Genomic DNA, 20,062 nt, shown 5'->3' on the forward strand with positions numbered 1-20,062 from the left:
TGGCTTACACGGAGGAAGCGTTCCAGTATGCCAAAGCGTGTAGGTTCAGCTTCACAGGGACGTGTTTAGACCCAACCAAATTTACACACCCGCTGTACAAATATGCGCCGATAATTCAGGGTGTCGCAGGGCTCTCCCAAGGGTATCGGGGATTTTTTTTTTTTTTTTTTTACACTTTGTGCATACCCCTTTATGGTGAAAGCCAAAAAAATGAAGATTTTAAAAAATTTATAAATTTTAAAATAAATGTTATTTTATTTATTCCTTGGTGACACCAATTGAAGTTGAAGTTTACGCAAAGAGTGGCGACCCAGCTCTACCAGGCTCCTGAATGGCACAGGTCTATCCCTGTGTGTCCTTATGGGAATTATAAGGGTCAAAAACAGGTGTCAAATATGTACACATATATTTATTAAAAAAAAATAATTTATGGGCAATTTACAAAACGTTGCTGAATTTTTTTTTAAAGAACTAGATAGAACGGAGGCAAGGACTTGGAATTTTTGGATCGTGTATTGACTATAGGAGGTATATACTTTGATATTTACCCCCCCAGGTACCCGTATACTTACATGAGCAAAGGGTAAAAGGACTTGGGTTTAAAAAAGACCAAAAAAATTTCCTCGAAATCACTATCAGTCCGAACATTTGCTGCAATAGTAGATAGTGGCGGCTGTCACTGCCAAATATTCCAGGAATTATTACTAGCAGCGACCAGGCATAGGCGACATCTCAGGCTCCGTCCAGGCAATTTGTTCCAAAATGGACCTAAATTTTTAGATTTTTTTTTTTTTTTAAAGTAATTTTTCTCAGTTACATTTTAGGAGTCAGAATTGCTCAGAATGAAAATGACTTTCAGTACCGGACATGACCATTGGGCATGAGTGGCGCTGTTGATTGAAAAAAGTGGCTATTATTGTGATCTTGTGCACTAGTTTTGATCATTGGGTCACAGCTAATAGTCAGCTCATAACCTAATAGGTATAGGTAATGAATATCGGAATAGGTTATATCTCCATCCTATACCACAGTGCAGCACACAAGGCAACAGTCGCTCAGAATTATAACAAACTGCCAAAAGTTGTCACCGATGCTGCAATAAACTGCGGCTGTCATGTGACGGTCACATGTTGGGAGTTGTAGTTTTACAACAGTTGGAGAGACAAAGGTTAGGAGTCGCTGCTGTGCGGTTTTCCGTTCCATTTACTTTCGATTTTTGCACCGTGTTGGTTTTACTATTCGTTTGCTGATCCAAAAAACAAAAACTTTATGCTTGTTTGCAATTTAGGGGGGACAATCACAATGTGTTGGTTTGGTTTTAAGAAAAAAAAAGGGTCTGCTTTAGTTTCCGTAACAGCGCCACCCTCGTATATGGGTAGTGTCAGGTATTGCATCTAAAACTCATTTAAGTGAATATGGCAACACCACAACATTTAGGACTATAAAATAGATCCTTCAATATCGTAGCAGTGATGACTGGCCAAAATTTGATGCTTGTTGCCAATTTTTAGAGACCTTTTTGACCAATATTTATCTCTAGGTCTGTGGTCAATTCTGGGGTGGCAGATGCAGGAGGGGGTTGATGATTTGCATGTACCCCTCTGTGGCCATCCATATGGATAAGGACATTCAAATAAAGACTGCCCCCTACCTGCAGTGTGCACACTGTGTATATATCACAGTCTATTACAATTTGTACAGACAATACTGAGGTTGTGATGGGCAAGGCGGCCATTTTTCTTTGCGACTTACTAGACCATTTTGCTCCCCAGTCCTGCCGTTTACAATATTCCCAAAACCTCTACCCTCCATTTTTGTATAATTGATGACGAATCCTTAGGATTGATTAAAGATTGGTGGAGGTCTGACACCCACAGCCCCAGGCGGATCAACTATTCAATATTTGGGAGCGCTACAGCCTCTTCAGAAGAGTGATGTATGTTGTATAATGGTCATGCTTGGTGTTGCAGGCTCAGCCTATTCACTTGAATGGGACTGAGCTGCGACCAGACCATGTGACTAATGAATATGATGTCACATGTCCTGTGACAAACTGCTAGGGTCCTGGGTGCTGAACCCCTACAGATCATGACCTATCCTTAAATATGGTAGCCAATGAAAGATAGTGGCCCTACAGCGGCCAGGCTACCACTGGTCTATATACTCCATATACATATATATACATACATATATACACACACACATTTAATATAAATACGGTATATATGTACATGTATATGTGACACTATAAATACACATATAGATTCATACACGGTATATATACACACACAATAGAATTGTTCATAACATATATACTGTATAATATATCTATACATATGCTTATTATATGTATACCTATAGATCAGTATATTCAAATCTGTATAGTTTGGTATATACTGTATGTAGCCTCCTCCAGCAGAGCATATACATGCACATATATACTGTATATATTTATGTACGTGTCTATATAGCTCAGTATATACTGTATGTAGCCATGTGTCCCTCTAGCATATATATATATATATATATATATATATATATATATGGTACATGTCTGTATAGCTCAGTATATACTGTATTCAGCAAGTGTTCCTCCAGCAGAGCATGCAGCAGTATACATATATGGTACATGTCTGTATAGCTCAGTATATACTGTATGCAGCCATGTGTCCCTCCTCCAGCAGAGCATGCAGCAGTGTGTATATATATATATATATATATATATATATATATATATGTACATGTCTGTATAGCTCTGTGTATACTGTATGCAGCCATGTGTCCCTCCTCCAGCAGAGTATGTATATATTAGTAGTCTATATAGCTCAGTGTCCCTCCTCCAGTATATAGGGGACCCTGCCGCCTGTGCAGTGAGCAGCTGCCCTCACCTCCTCCTTTAGTTACACCCCCTTCCCTTGCACAGGCTTTATATACTTGCACCTCTCCCAAGTAGTTTTCTTTTTGTTGCTTGCACTTGATAACACCTCCAGTGACTTAATTACCTAGATTTTTTCTGAAGCCAGCAGGGGGAGGGCCTGAGAGGAGCTGTCATGTGTGCCCTGAACTAGGGCCTCCTGCTTTCTTGCTAGCTAGGAGTGGGGAGAGGAGGAAAGAAAAAAAAAAAAAGAACTTAAAAAGTCTGGCCAGCTGCTGTTCTACATAATAACACCAAGTGCCTGGGCCAGCCCTAGTGCAAGCTGCGTCACTGTGCAGCAAGGCTGGGAGCCTGGGAACACAGACAGACCCCTGTGCAGTGATCAGGACCCCCAGCTCCTTGCTTGTGCTGCACCCACTGGATATACAACACTGAGACATTGTAACAACACATGGAGCTGCTGTGCTCAGAGCTGGAGACTGTCCGCAGGGCTCAGACTGACCCCACATTGCTTTTTGATGACCGGGTCCTGCAGAACCTTCTGACAGTGGAGGAGAGGTATCTGCCCCAATGCTCCTACTTCAAGTGTGTCCAGAAGGACATCCAGCCCTTCATGAGGAAGATGGTGGCCACCTGGATGCTGGAGGTTGGTGGAGTCACAAAGCAAACTTTGGAATCTTATGTCCCCCCCTCTCCCCTCCTGGTCTATGGCAGGGGGTGCAGATCAGGGAGATCCTCACATGCTCTGTCCTGTATACAGGAGTCACAGCTGCTAGACTCTATAGACCATGATAGCTATTGCACGTTATGTATATACTGTATAGCAGATGTATAGACGTATATAGGTTATATACCGAGACACATGTTGCAGCAGACTTGTGGAAAGTTTTGCAAAGTGTGACCAGCCATGTGGTTTTGGGGGAGCCCTGAACAGCTGGCAGTGCTGCATGTTGGGGAGTCTGCTGGTGCCCACGTATGCAGCACACAGGGCTCCATGCAGACTTTGCGCCATGTTTGTTGTGCCTGTCCTAGCCCCCTGCCCCTGCTCTTTGGTGGTCACCCCCTGCTTGCCTGGGGAGGGGGGTCTGTTTAAGCAAATATAAGGGATTGTGCCATGTCCTCCCTGGAAGGATGGGGTGCTGTTAGGATGCCCATAGTCCCCTGCACCCCAGATTTACTAACCATGCGTTAATCCCCCCCCTTTCCCTTTAGTATGAATGTGGCACTTTGGAACTTGCATGGGGTGCGGTTTATCAATGTGGGGGGTCAGTTTAGTCTATGTGGTTTTGGGGGTGTTTTACTGTGTGTATATATGTATAAATGTCAGCTGTGTTGTATAAAGGGTTAAAGCTCCCAGCTGTGAAATGCATAAATGTGGCACCTGAAGGGTTAATGATTAAACACCCGTGGGGTGTCTACAGAACAATGTGGGGGGCTGCTGTAAAAGTTTCGGGGTGCATTGGTCAATGCAAATGGTTGTGATGTGTCCTGTAAAAGGGAGGAGGTCGCATTGACAAGTTCGGTTTGCTATGTAGATCTGTATTTATGAGTTGGATGATGATTTGGGGGTGACCCCCATGGACCCCCCGACACCCCCATGCCCCCCACATATATCCCCAGCTCCTTTAGTCTTCATTTACAGCCCCAGAAAGATCCCAGCCCCCCCTCCCCTCTCCTCCAGCAGCCATGCTCTCTCAGTCCTGGGACCTCCTGCACCCCTTTCATCGATGGTTTTGCCCCCCAAAACGTGATCGCAGGCTCCCCACAATTGTCGGGAAAGATGCAGTGGGGTCTGCTCTCGGGGTCCCCGCAAAAAGCGGGCGCCTGGGGATTTTTTAAGTATTTTTAAATATTTTTTGAAAAAATGACGAAATCAGAAATTGTCCCAGTGTCTGGGGTGGAGTGTGACCTGAATCTATGGCTCCTCTCTCTGCCTCATGGACAGGGGAGCAGGGGGGGATGTAGAGCCCCCACCCTGAGACACCCCAATATCAGGGTCACCCCCATAGTCAGTCATTTTTAATAAAAATGTTGCATTTTTTGCAAGTGCCATATTTAACCCTGTCCCTCCCTCTCCTCCTCTCTCTCCCCTCCACCTTCCTTATTTCCTCTCTTTTTTTGTTTCTGGACTCTTCTTCTTTTACACCCAAAACCTCAATATTTCTTCTGTCATTTATTACAATCCCCTCATTTCTACTTTCTCCCCCCCCCCTTCCCGGCCCCCTTTAATTTGACTCCATTTTATGCCATCATGTCTCCTCCATGCTGCTTGTCTATTTCCTCTCCCCTTCTAACTTTTTTTATGTTGTATTTTTATCTAATATTTGTAATTTTTTTTGTTCTATTTTTGTTAACCCTTTCTATAACTTTGATTTCCTTTTTTTTTTGCATTTTTCTTCTTTTACTTTTTTTTGTAATCTTCACGCCCTGCTTTTCCCCCCTTCCCCTTACTATCTTTGATCTACCGTTTTCCTTTCTTATCCCCCTTTTTTTGCTTTTCTCTTCCCCCCCATTTTATTCCTGCAGGTTTGTGAAGAGCAGAAGTGCGAGGAGGAAGTATTCCCATTGGCAATGAACTATCTGGACAGGTTTTTAGCTGTTATTCCCACCAGAAAATGCCATCTGCAACTCCTGGGGGCTGTCTGCATGTTCTTAGCCTCCAAACTCAAAGAGACTATTCCATTAACCGCAGAGAAACTTTGCATATACACTGACAATTCCATCAAACCCCAAGAGCTGCTGGTAAGCAGCCCCTGTTTCCTAAACTAAATATTTACAGCCTTTTGTGTTCTTCCATGGGAAAGGTATCTGTATTTTAACTCTGCTGTTTTTTTATTTTTTACTATTTTATTTATTTTTATTTATTTTATTTTTTACTATTTTATTTTTGTTATTTATTTTATTTTTTATTTTTTTTACTATTTATATTATTTCTTTATTTTTTACTATTTTATTTTTTATTATTTGTTTAATTATATTTCTTTATTTTTAATTTCTTTATTATTAATTTTATATTGTTTTATTATTTAGATTTTTTTTTTTACAGTAAAGCCCTGTCTATTTATGTATCGATATTGCCATTTAATAAATTTTTATCATCTATTTTCTAATAATATTTTTCTACTATTTATAGAACAATCCGAATACGTCATGTCGTATCATGCAAATATTAAAAATATATAAAAGGTTTTTTTTTTTTATTTCCTATTTTTTTTTTGGTATACAACATACTTGTGTGGCAGGCATGGCTTATTTTTTCATAGGGTGACTGTACTTTGCTTTCGTGGTATCTGCTGCCACCTAGTGGTGCAAAGAATTATTCTGCGCTTTTTTTTTGTTAAATAAAAGGTCGATTATGACCTCACATGTTTTGGCTATAGATAAATGTAATGATTGTTTTGGTCGGGTTTGAGAACTGTTGGAATAGTTAGATATGAGGTTTTAGTTCCATTGTAATAGTTAGGTTTAATGTCATTTTTTGGAGGGTCACTTTGGTATTTTCTATTTTTTTTTGGTCATTTTTTTCCACTATATCTAAATTCTTATAGGCACAATACTAGATTCCATATTGGTATTTAATATTTTTTGGCTTTTTCTTTAATAAGAAAAACAAACATATTTAGTCTTCTAAAAAGGACGGGCTCCGCTGCCATTGGCTGCCATATTTAAATGGATGGCGAGAATCTCCGACTACATCAGCAACATAAAGATTAAAAAAAAAAACATGGCTGTCTTCCATGGGTCACAGTCAGATGGATATACCCCCAATGGAGTAGAGATGGTTTCAGGATATCCTACACAGTAGGGCCTAGGAGCACAGTGGCCTAGTGAGGCTGCCTATAGGGTTAGTGTTGCCCATGGTCACCATTCAGGTATTCACTTGATCTCCCCACCCAAATAACTGCTGTCTTTTCTACATATGTCATGTGGGAAGTGCCCACTGACCTTGTCAGTGGTAAGATCTGTGGCTTAGGTACTCCCTCGTGTTTACATAGACGGGTTTTTCAATGGCGGACAAGACCCTCCAGTACTGAAGATATGATAAAATTGGATAAGAGAACCTGACCAATTTGCTTTTTCCTGATGGAATTTGGTGAGGGCCTAGCCACCATTGTAGCTTTAACCTAGTACCCCCATAGGCCGACCGTTTATGGGACCTGCCAGTCCTACAGACATGTTGCTGCTCACGGAAAAAAAGAATCGACATGCCTTTTCTTGAGGCGGACGCCACAGCTGACTCAGCCCTGGTGTCCGCCTCGCGGCAGCACCCTCTGGGCTAGGCCCATTCATTTGAGGCTATTCCTGAGGAGGAAGCCGTAACAGTCGTGGCAGGCGCGTTTTGGCCCGAGTATGACGCGGCTCCCCATGTCACTCTCGGGGCCAAAATCCGCCCATCCGCTTCCCAGTTTGAACGTGGCCTTATGGGGACTGCCTGTCCTACAGACATGTTTATGGGGCCGGCCAGGCCTACAGACATGTTTATGGCGACTACCAGTCCACTCCCACTTTCCTATATTATTGACCAGTTTGGACGACTTACAGTGGTTTCCATGACTTCATATGGCTAGCCTATCCTTAACTCTGGCCCATTTCATAACACCCATTTGTGGCCCTGCAAAAATGGATCTGTTGCGAACGATGGGCATGTATACCTTTGGCACAGTTGCTAAAATTGCCAGCTGAGCTGGATGGGTGAAAGGCGCACAGGGCACACCGTAACAATGTTCATGTGAAGCCATGACCCACATCACACATAAAACAACTGCAATCCCGGCAGAGTAGACAAGTATGACCTTAGGCTTTCATGCACATGGCAATGATGGGATCCTCTCCTGTAGGATCAAGGATGGATCAGATCCCATCTCCGGCTCTAGATCTCCGCCTCGTGTATAGGGCTGTCACGTGGCCATAAAAGTGGCCGTATTTCTTCAATACCTATTGGCAGAACGTTTGTTCAACCGAAGGCTATGTCTTCTCCTGTGTAGACACCCCCCCAATCCGTTTCTGCCTCGCAGATAGTCGTTTGACGGTACAAGGGGATTATACCTTAATGGCGGTCCAACCAATAGGACAGAAGGTCCTATTTAAATGGAGCAGCGGCCACAGGTACCATTCATTTATATGGGACTGGCCAAGATGGCAAAGTACAGGGCACCTTAAGACGGCAGCTAGTTCCCGGCTGCTGTAAGCTATACTCATCGAAACAGCTGATTTTTATCTCCTCACCGGTTGCAAAACAGAAAACTTTTTGTGCTTCGTGTGCATTTTCCAAGAGCTTTTATCATTGTACTAGATAACGGCATCGGAAGAGTCAGATCTCTCCCCGGCGAGTCGGTGAATCCCATAGACTATGGAGAGGACTGTATCTGTCGTCTCCGCTGCTTCCTGACTGTTAAGGGCATGTTCACATGTTAAAATTCAACATGATAGTCATAAATCCGAGACGGACCCCACATGCAGAATTACCGCGGATCCGCGTAGGGATTAACCCCATACCCATTCAAATAGGGCTAGTTGTTGGTTATCTGGAGTGGCGCCAAAACTCTGCACGCCAATTTTCCACAGTCTACAAATGGGTTTGCCAAAAATCCCAATCGCATGCATGGGATGCTTATTGTTGTTGGATTTGACATGGATTCCGGCCCAGGAGATGGGATCTAATGCCTGTTAGATGTTTGGGCTTTCCTACTTGACTGGCTAACGTCGCACCACAGTGATAAATCTCCTCAATTGATGTATGGCTGCCATTGACTTTCTAGAAACGTCCCATGGGTCTTAACGGAAACCCGTCCTCCGTTTTGTGTTTTCCTAACCACAGGCCGTATAGGATAAGGGATAATGAGCAGATCAGAGGTCAGATTGCTTAGACCTCCACCAATCCAGAGAAAAGTTTGCTTCCATTTTCACATTTTTGGGGGATATCCATTAGTAGAGTATTAGATGGGCGAGGAGCCACCCATACCTGCTCATCATTGGACGCTTGCAGGTCTGATAAAACCCTATTCTATGGTGGGCCATGGTCTTCACATCAAACAAGTCTTGCACCTTATCACTTAAGGCCACCGTTCACTCCAAGGTTTTCATTCATAGATTGCGAGGGACCCCACTGACTATAATGGGGTCCATTGGATTGCAGCAGTTTTTGCCATCACGTAGCTGGTACAGTGGGACTTTTTTTTTTTTTTTAGCAGCGATTGTGGATGGACTTCAAGTCTTCGATGTAAACATAGCCTTAGGCCATACGAGTCTGCCGCTAAAATGACAGCTACCCGTGGACACCAGCAGACCCATAGACTATAATGGAGTCCGTTGGGTATCCGCCATTTTTATACTGAAATTTTATAGTCCTCCCTGCAGGACTTTTCATTTTGGCGTTTTCTTCGGAAGAATCTCCGATGCGGATGTGAACTTAGCCTTACATTATGAAAACCTATAGATGGTATATTAAGGGTTATGTGGCCCCAATGGGCAGCGATATAGGGACAGGCCTTGGCATTTGTTTTTTACTGACATACGTCCATAAATATTGAGAATTCTGCTGCCTCGGCAGGTGGCACATGGTAAACCTTATAAAAGCCAGAAACTGGGACTCGGTAATGCTTTGTTATACGTCTGCCTTCACCATATACATAGAAAATTGGAAATAAATTTGGGTATTTCTTGGTTTCCAGGAGTGGGAGCTGGTGGTGCTAGGAAAATTGAAGTGGAACCTCGCTGCCGTCACGCCACATGACTTTATTGAACATATATTAAGAAAGCTGCCATTACTTAAAGATAAACTGCTCATGGTCCGGAAGCACGCACAGACTTTTATTGCACTCTGTGCCACAGGTAAGACCGCGATGTTTTTGGAAATTTTTGGTTACCATATCTTTTATCATGGGTTGTCATCTTCTATATTCCGCTATACTTCAGATATTTAAGATCTGTGCTTGTCCTGGCCTGAAAATGTGCATAGTATGTGACCCAAAAGTGGCTCGTTTAGGGGTAGACCTAAAGGAGATGTCCGGGGTTAGAAAATTGTGGCCGATTTCTTTCAGAAATAGCACCACCACTGTCCACAGGGTAGTGTAGCCTAGCTCCATTGACTTGAATGGAGCGGCAATACCACCTACAATCTGTGGACAAGTGTGGCGCTGTTAGCCTTGTTGCTTTAATCTTGGACAACCAACGCTAAGTTGGGATGTTTATTGATAGAATTTGGGAGATCTACGGTTCTACCATCCATAGTGGCCACCACATTCTAAGGGAAGCGATAGGGTGGCAGTAAAGTCTATGGGGAAACAGTTAACGTGAGTATGCCGCAGGTCACCCATACTTGCCTACTCAACCAAAACATCCAGGGTCTCCTAAAATAAGAAGTAAAGCTCTTGGAAGAGTTGCATGGTGGATGTAATCGATGCCCGACATGGGCACGCTATGTGCTAGTCTCATTCCAAAAAGGCGCCCACTTCACAAAAATGGGGATGGTCTTGCCAAAAAAAAAAAGATGCGTGACCATTTCAAAAACTTGCTTCTGCCCAATGTGGAGGGATTGTTTAGCGGCCCAAAACGTGTTGTGTCTGTCCAATAAAGAAGTGTTATCACTATCTCCGGGTGAGTGCCGTTCCTTAGCCGAATCTCTTGAGGAGGCTGGTCCATTTGTTTCACAATTCAAAAACTTGACTATTGGCTCTAAGCGAGGTCCTGACATCCGTATTCCCTAAACGGGCCATGGTTGTACAGCCCCTAAACATCAGTAGCGGTCGCTCTTGTGTACTCCTCTGAATGGCCACCTTGCAGTACCACATTTCCCCAACAGTGGCCGCTGTAGGGAAAAAGTTTACCTGGCTGTGATTGATAGCTGCAGGTCTGGTTTCTGACACCTCCAGCAAAAACAGTCATGGGAACTAGAGTATTGGTCTGCAAGAAAGATGGCCGCCTTTATGTGAAGCAGCGTATTGACTTAGGGCTCTATAGCGAGTAGAAGGTGATTAAAGGCGTCGGAGATGAATTAGCTCGCAGACACTTTATGAGAATGGCTAGGTGTGGCAGAGCGAGTGCATACTTCTGTACCACACCTAGACTTCTTATCCACACATGAAGTTTGCAATTCCTCGCACTTAACCCTTCTGGTGTTGGATTGAGCATTGCACCGATATGGCGGCTCCAGCTTGTATGACCTCACATCTCTGTTTTAGGGTTGACCCTTCCATGGTTGGGAGAGATAAAACGTTCTGGTAAATTTCATGACTGATATGCAAATTTGTCTGACTAATATTCTTATGGTTCATTTGGAGCATTCTGTGGTTACCATCCCAATGAGTCAGGCCCATAAGCCACTAATGACTTTTTTGTTTGTTTTCCAGTAATAGTGCCACTCTTCTCTAGTGGATGTGTCTGGTATTGCGGTTCAACCATATGAGCAAAGGTTGTACGAGGTTAGAAACAGAGTTTGACTTGTCAGGTTGTAAAATCTTAAAGAGAAAAGGTGAAGATCATGCTCAGTCATTTTGGCACAACCTGAAACGGGCGGTATCTATCTACTCGTTTTATGGATATTATAATAGTACTTATGGGTGCTGTATATAACGTGACTGTGTTCATCCGGATTTGGCCTCATACTGTCTGTTCCAACAAGTTTAAGACAATTTTTTTTAATTTTCTTAATAAAAAAGTTGAGTTACTTTGAGTCAATTACAATACTTATAAGAGTTACATCCTGTATTGTACTCCAGAGCTGGACTCACTATTCTGCTGGTGGAGTCACTGGAAGAGATTTATCATGTTTTGTACCTGCTCAGCTCTGGAGTATAATACAGGATGTAACTTAAAGGGATTCTATCACTCAGACACAATATTTTCTGTGTAACACAACGGAATAGCCTTAATAAAGGCTATTCTTCTCCTACCTTCCGTCGTCTTCTCCGCCCTGCCATTTGCCTACAATCCCGGTTCTTGTCGGTATGCAAATTAGCTTAAATAGCACTGGGGGCGTCCCCAATGCTGCGAGAGAACTCTCTCCAGCGCCCCCTCGATCTTCGTCAGCAGCGTCATTTTCAGCCTCTTTTTCCGGCGATGGGTTGTAACATCTAGGCCTTGGGCTGAGCAGACTGCACATGCCCACAATCCATGAGAAAATGGCTGCTTACAATACTGTGCAAGCAGCCATTTTCTCATGGTCTGTGGGCATGCGCAGTCTGCTCTGCCCGAGGCCTAGAAGTTACAAGCCACCACCGGAAGAAGAGGCTGAAGATAACGCTGCTGACGAAGATCGAGGCGGCGCTGGAGAGAGTACTCTCGCAGCATTGGGGACGCCCCCAGTGCTGCAAGAGCTAATTTGCACACTGACAAGAACCGGGATTGTAGGTGAACGGCGGCGCGGAGAAGACAACGAAAGGTAGGAGACAAATAGCCTTTCTTAAGGCTATTCTGACATGGTACCTAGAAAAAAATCATGTCTGAGTGATAGGATCCCTTTAAGATCAGTACAGGATAAGTAATGTAATGTTGGGGCCACACAGTGGCTCAGTGGTTAGCACTGCAGCCTTGCAGCGCTGGGTCCTGGTGTTCAAATCCCGCCAAGGGCATAAAACCATCTGCAAGGAGTTTGTATGTTCTCCCCGTGTTTGCATGGATTTCCATCCCATATTCCAAAAAAAGACATACTGATAGGGAAAAATGTACATTGTGAGCTCCATATGGGGCTCACAATCTACATTAAAAAAAAAAAAAAGTAATGTAATGTATGTACACAGTGACTGCACCAGCAGAATAGTGAGTGCAGCTCTGGAGTATAATACAGGATGTAACTCAGGATCAGTGCAGGATAAGTAATGTATGTACACAGTGAGTGTACCAGCAGAATAGTGAGCGCAGCTCTGGAGTATAATACAGGATAAGTAATGTAATGTATGTACACAGTGACTGCACCAGCAGAATAGTGAGTGCAGCTCTGGAGTATAATACAGGATGTAACTCAGGATCAGTGCAGGATAAGTAATGTATGTACACAGTGAGTGTACCAGCAGAATAGTGAGCGCAGCTCTGGAGTATAATATAGGATGTAACTCGGGATCAGTATAGGATAAGTAATGTATGTAAATAGTGAGTGTACCAGCAGAATAGTGAGTGCAGCTCTGGAGTATAATACAGGATCTGACTCTTCTAGATAAAATTTCTATGTAAACAGGTAGATATATCCTTGGACCTAGAAAAATTCTATACTTCTAGTTAGATAGTAGTCACATACAGTCGACTGATATTACGTATCGGTATATAACGTATATCGGCTATAATATATATTTTCTCAGGTCCCGACTAATCTACATGTATTTTTATCCCGTTATAACGTAATACGGTTCGCATATAACATAGCTCTTTTTCGGACCCCCGCAGCCAATCGCATGCACTTTTCGCCGCATATAACGTAGTACGTTGTGTACAGGCGGGCCCCACCCAGCCAATCGCATGCATTTTCTGCCGCGTATAACGTAGTACGTTATACGTGCGAACCTCTAACGAATCTCTCACCGCAGTGCCCTCTGGGTAGATTAGTTCACTGGAAGCAAGGCATACGTGTGTCGTGTTAAGTGCCGGTTTTCGTTGTTTATTGACGTCGGAATGCCTTTCAAAAAGAGGACGAAGCTTACTGTGCAGCAGAAGGTAAGTATCACATGGAGTTGCACACTGGTAAAGATCGTTTTGTGTCGATTGCATCGCGGTTTGATATTATCGTGAATAACATATTCGGGGTCTGGCACCGTGAAATACGTTATATACATTTAACGTATTCGCCTTATGATGTATTTATTTTCCCGGTCCCGATGATACGTTATATCGAGAGTTGACTGTACTTCTTTTTATGGTAATCTTGTGAGGAACTTGAGTCACATCGATATGTGTAGTGAGGCTGTAAAGACACATTTGTGTGTGTAAAGTGCATGGTGTATGTTAAACTTTGGTTACAGACAAAGTCTAGATATGAGGCTTGAGAGTCAGGTTCACAGAAACACAGACCACATTTGCATGTCTGTGAGAAGAACGTACCACACTGGTCTTTTCAAATGTCACTAATAGACCACCAGAGAACCTGCTATATTTACACAATTACCTTTCGTTTCTCAAATATTTAGAAATGTTCCTTGAAAACTCAGGTGACAATTAATATGGCTTCTATTCACCTTCACAGATGTCATTACCCAACTTTTCTATACATTTTCTACTACTATTCTGATTGGCCAATGATCCTCATAATGTAGTGTAAAATCCCTATACCATTCCAGAACTAAGCGTATGTGCCATTGAGGTGTTTAAAAAGCTGGGTGGTTACCTATGCAGGAGTTGAAATTGAAGTCATATTGGTTCTCAGCAAGCAAAAATGGAACTGCCGTTTAATGCTTGTGCAAAGTCATTGTTGCAGAGCTGAGGTTTTTGCATAAGGTGTTAATGCGTTTCTTCACCTCAGTCAGGAGTTACCCACAAAAGCTGTTGCAAAAAAACAATCTTGCAGGGGCAGAGCCCAAAATGTATGTATGTGTTTGTATGTACAATACGTACCCTTTGCTTCAGAGCTGTGCTCACTATTCTGCAATTACTGTACTATACTCCAGAGCTGCGCTCACTATTCTGCTGGTGCAGTCACTGTGTACATACATTACATTACTTATCCTGTATTATACTCCAGAGCTGTGCTCACTATTCTGCTGGTACAGTCACTGTGTACATACATTACATTACTTATCCTGTATTATACTCCAGAGCTGTGCTCACTATTCTGCTGGTACAGTCACTGTGTACATACATTACATTACTTATCCTGTATTATACTCCAGAGCTGCGCTCACTATTCTGCTGGTACAGTCACTGTGTACATACATTACATTACTTATCCTGTATTATACTCCAGAGCTGCGCTCACTATTCTGCTTTTACAGTCACTGTGTACATACATTACATTACTTATCCTGTATTATACTCCAGATCTGCGCTCACTATTCTGCTTTTACAGTCACTGTGTACATACATTATATTACTTATCCTGTACCGATCCTGAGTTATGTCCTGTATTATACTCCAGAGCTGCGCTCACTATTCTGCTGGTGCAGTCACTGTGTACATGCATTACATTACTTATTCTGTATTATACTCCAGAGCTGCACTCACTATTCTGCTGGTACAGTCACTGTGTACATACATTATATTACTTATCCTGTATTATACTCCAGAGCTGCACTCACTATTCTGCTGGTGTAGTCTGTATACATTCATCACAAACCAAGCTTTTGTGCAAAAATTTGCAATTTGCTCTTTTTTACACCACCCTCTTTTCTTTTCAGAAAGAGGACATGGCATGGGCCATGGGCTTCAGAAATGGCCCTAGGCAGCTGATCTGTGCAGGGGCTGGCTATTGGGACTCACACCTATTAGATATCATATCCTATCGATAGGCCATAAATACAAATTGTGTGGACAACCTCTTTACAAATGGAAGGAGCTTTATTGGGGTCACTGGGCTGACTGAGGGTTTAGACTCAACAGAGGCTAGTCTTGAATTTTTGGTGTTTGTAAATTTGGCTTACTGGCCCTTTAAGGCCACCATCTTCATGGAAGATTGGGTTATAGAGTTGAAGATAATCATCATTTTTTTATTTCTTTTCTGGAATCTGCTTCTCATCGCCAATGCCAATATTAGATCATTAAGTTGTATTACCGACTGGTCAAGGAGTTGCCAAGTATTCTTCTGCCAAGCAGTATCTGGCCTCGACTGCTTCAGGATCTCTTGGCAGTGATATTTTTATAAACTGAAGATTGACACTCGCTGGCTTTTGCTCAGGGGTATTAATATGTAACATGTCATATTACACTAATGCAGTGACCATCGGATGGCGCTAGTTGGAATTTCGAGAATGTCTAAGGAGGGCTAGTGATCACAAGACTGACTGCTGGGACTCTGTCACAAAAATAATGAGGGAGTAGAGAGTCCGAAATGTGCATGTTCCCCAAAATAGAAAGTTGGCCTTCCTTGCCTTTCCTCCCAGCTAGACACGAGATGATCAGCTTTTCAAGAGAGCATGGTTTTGTGATATTATGTCAAGATGTGATAGGTTATATATGTGTACACGTGACACAAAGTTGTTGTGATCTGTAGTGAACCCAGTGTTATTTTGAGAAGAGGACTACATAGACCACTTAGGTCTCCTAGAGAGGCACCCTCTAGAAGACCATTAGGCCTAAATCTGAGGTTTTGGACTGATCCTCAGGCTTCTGTCATAAACTAGGTTGTACATTAACAACCAGAGAACAGTGGGGGATATTTATGAAAACTGTGGTCTTCATAACCCCATTGCTGGTGGAGGGTGCGCCTCCTATAGGTTGAGGCACACACCTCCTCATAAGTGAGGTTCGCCCTCCAAAAACTGGCGTACAAGGCATAATACCTACCCTGTTGACAAATATTGAGAAGACCTCTAAAATGAGGCAGATTTAGTGAAATCCATTTTTCAGAATCTGGTGTCAATTTTGAGTTATGGCCACTTGAAGGCCTAAAGCCTGAGGCTGCACTACTAAAAAAAAAAAAAAATCTGGTTCTGACTTCTATGAGGTGCTGTGTTATCATGGAGATTAAGTACAGATTCGAAAATTTACGTACATCTTTACTGTTAAGTGTGTGAACCTTGAGGTGTTTCTTATTCTGGATCCACACATGGTCTCCATGACCACAATGTACAATCACATATTTTTCTCTTCTGATGGGTCACTTTAAAAGGGGTTGTCCATCCAGGGACTGTTTGGGTTATTGTAGGGGTTCCGGCCATGTCATGACCCCCAGCCCATGTGATCCACATGATCATTCTCCACGGATCTCACAGTCCCATAGGTTCGAGGTTGCTTTGGATCACATGTCAGAGGGTTGGGATGTGGACCTAGTTCCATTGGCTACTGTAAACCGGGGCGGGTAAGTAACTATACAGTCCTCGGAAGACCCCTTTTAAGGCAAGCAAAAACGAGACTAGTTTAGGTTTCTCTAGCCCACGACATCATTTCTTCCTGGTAGCGTGTGCGCCAGTTTTCCATGTTGCCTCCTAGCGGGTGAAGGATCAGTCTCCCGGTTCTCCTGGTTTTTATTGAAACCTTATGAATGCGTCTGATTGATTGGATATCTCAAGTGAGGAACAAGCTGCCATTTTTAAGTCAGCTGATTTATGGTCAACAAGTTATGTTTTTTCCACTTATGGTTTTCGTGGTTTCATAAAACAAATATGGACTGAGAGATTTGTCTTCTACTGGGAAATGTGCCCACTGGAAAGGAGGACTGCCTTCCAGGAGAAGATCTGCTGACAAGGCCTCTATTAAGGTAGCATTAGGGGCGCTCAAAATATTAACCGGTTGAGTACCCGCATGACGTCTGGTCACGTCACTCAGATCGATGGTCTGGTGATCCTAGATTTGCGTACTGAATGTCATCAGTGTATTGCTTGTTTTCTAGAACAGGGCCTCTCTAGAGGTCGGAGAAATTTTTTTTTTTTTTTTGTGGAAAAGTATGCATCCATAGACCGATCAAGATTTCAAGAGCCAAAATGTTATTGACAATCACTTGTCCGAACAGTGTACATTTAAAGGGGTTTTCCACGATTTAGGGTACAACAACATAAAATTCATTCATGTTTGGATTCTGTTGTCTTGTCCCGGTTCCCTTTCTCTCCCATCCCTAAACTCTTCGTTCTGGAAGCCAGGAGGTGATCAGCTTTTCGAAACAACGTTTTTTTTAATATTATGTCACAAAGTGATATGCTATATATCTCGCCACCCATTGATTTTGGGGTTACGGAAAAGGCCCTATCCAGCGAAAGCCTCGCTGTTTCCTGGATTACACCCACCTTGGTCTCCCTTGAGTTTGCCTTAAAATTTGGACAACTTCTTTAAAGCGAAACCTCCATTTTTGGAAGGGGTTTGCACTGCTTGAACTGTACATCATCCTCCAGTCATCTATATTTTTATTAGGGTCTGCGTCACATGAAAATTTGGAATGTAGTCTGTTTCCAATGGCAGTCAGTAGGCGTGATGCTGTGTAAAATTTGAGCACTTTACTTAAAGGGATTGTCCATGGTTCTGTACAGTCTGTAGAGGTCATACTGGGGCACGGTCCCTCAGCTCCAATTGAATTGTAAGGGGTCTGAGCAGCAATAGTTTTGTAAGGCCACTACATAGTGTACAGAGCCATCAACTTTTGGCTCCATACACTGTACAGATGCGGTATCTGCACCAGCTGATTTGTGGGGTCCTGGACATTAGAACCGGACCAGTCTGATATTGATGACCTATCCCATAGATGAGTGATCGGTAATTAAGTTTACGAATCGGGAATTGCGGTGGTATTACTTGTGCATTGTATGGTGGTATTATTTGGGTCAGAGAGAACTACTTGCCCAGATTTCTACATAGACATTGATCCAGCCCTTATGTTTATTAGAAGTCTTTTTGGTTTTCCTATTTATTTATTTTTTATTTTTTTTACTGATCTTGTTATTTGGGAGATTTAATTGGTTTTGGCCTGAAACAAGCGTCTTCCAGTTCCTTTTACGTTAAAGTCACCTCTGTTCCTCCCGCGGTACCGCAGAATGCTAAAAATAGACCTTTTTCTCTATTTTTGTATATGTGACAATTAGACGGTGATGACATTTGGCACTAATTGGGCCTCTTTATGTAATTGTAGATGAGGTCAGTTGGAGTCAACTGGACATGTTTTGTGTGAAGTTACTCGAAGCGCTGTGGGATCTATAAAATGTCACAGGCCTCTCGCCTCTCTGCGCTAACTAAACAAGATTTTTCTATGTATTCTTAGCCAAGAAGCTGAGATATTTTAATCTGGGTATCGTGAGTCACCACTTCATTTATTTAACCACTGGGTTACTTTTGCTGTAGTTGAATAGAATGGCCCACATGTCTATTGGTATAGGTTACAAAATATATATTTATGATGTCATTAATGGTGATGTCACTATGTGGTTTGTTAGGAGGGTGGTGAGGTCACTCCAATAGAACATGTTGAACGGGAGAGTGATGAGGTCATTGCCGTAGAATATGTGGTATATTGGGAGAGTGGTGATGTCACATTATTACATTACGTGGCATATCTAGAGAGTGGCAATTGAATTAAAATCTTGCCTATAAGGGCGGGTCCACACCTGCGCCCGCTCTCCGTTTTAGCCAATCTGGTGGGTTTCAGTCTTCTGCCCCAAGAAACTGGACAGGGGACGGAAACCTAGCGAATGGGTGAATGGGTTTGAAAACTGACCGCTGGGTTTCTGTCCCCTGTCCAGTTTCTTGAGGCAGAAGACGGAAACCCGCCAAAGTGGAGACCATGTCACAGTCACAACCCAAAATCCTGGCATCAATGCCCCCGAAACCCCTGCATGTAACCCATGCTAGTGACTCAAATGTGTTTTATAGCAGGAACACTAGGCCTAGGTCAGTGGCTCACAACAAGGGCATTCTAGAGCCAAGCGTCACAGCCATAATTCAGACCTAAAATGCCCAAATTATGCGCAAAGTCCTTGACGGTTGTGAATCCTTCTTAAGAAACATGACAAAAGAGATGAGATAAATGCAATTTTGTGTCATGTCATTTCTTATAAAGGAAAGGCGTGTTAACCAAACTCGCACCTTGCACGTTCAATGTTAACGCTCGACCTGCTGAGCAAGAAACCTAGATTTACATTAGTCAGGCCTTTTCTTGTTCCTGGAATACTGTGAAATATCACACATAGAAACCGTTAACCAAAATCTGCATTCATTTCGGCTTTGTGCACAGTCATGACATTTACCGGCGATAAATGTTCTCGCAACGTTAAAGAGAGTTTACTCTCTAAATTAAAAAATTTGCCCAACTTTTTGAAATCTTAATAAGAAAAATCTGCTTATCTATTGCATTCCATGTGATGGTAGAAAGAGATATCAAGTCCTCTGCAGTGGCCGTCACCCAGCTTTCCCAGACTGACGTAACGAATACACGGTTCTGGAAAAGTTTTTGGAACCCCCTTATATTGTATAGGCATTCTAGAGCCAGATGCTATCCCCAGTACTTTCCAGTCTCCTTAGATCTCTGCATGAAGTCTACAAGACGTGAAGTTTTAATTTGATGCGTCTACTTAGTAGAAACTTGAACTCTAAGTTGCAAACCGCAAATAAATACCGCCGACTGCCAGT

The 20,062-nt window shown here is 42.8% G+C and overlaps 1 protein-coding gene across 1 annotated transcript in view; it reads left to right on the plus strand.

Annotated features, from left to right (window-relative positions):
* Positions 1-3,093: 3,093 nt before the first annotated feature.
* The window catches only part of CCND2 (cyclin D2), a 35,037-nt gene continuing 18,068 nt past the window's right edge, over positions 3,094-20,062 (plus strand). The window contains exons 1-3 of the mRNA XM_075275097.1: positions 3,094-3,521; positions 5,402-5,617; positions 9,547-9,706. Of these exons, the coding sequence (XP_075131198.1) occupies positions 3,327-3,521; positions 5,402-5,617; positions 9,547-9,706 (571 nt within the window). The 5' untranslated portion in view covers positions 3,094-3,326. The remainder of the gene's footprint in view (positions 3,522-5,401; positions 5,618-9,546; positions 9,707-20,062) is intronic.

Source organism: Leptodactylus fuscus, chromosome 5, assembly GCF_031893055.1.
Source record: "Leptodactylus fuscus isolate aLepFus1 chromosome 5, aLepFus1.hap2, whole genome shotgun sequence".
NCBI classification, from domain to species: Eukaryota; Metazoa; Chordata; class Amphibia; order Anura; family Leptodactylidae; genus Leptodactylus; species Leptodactylus fuscus.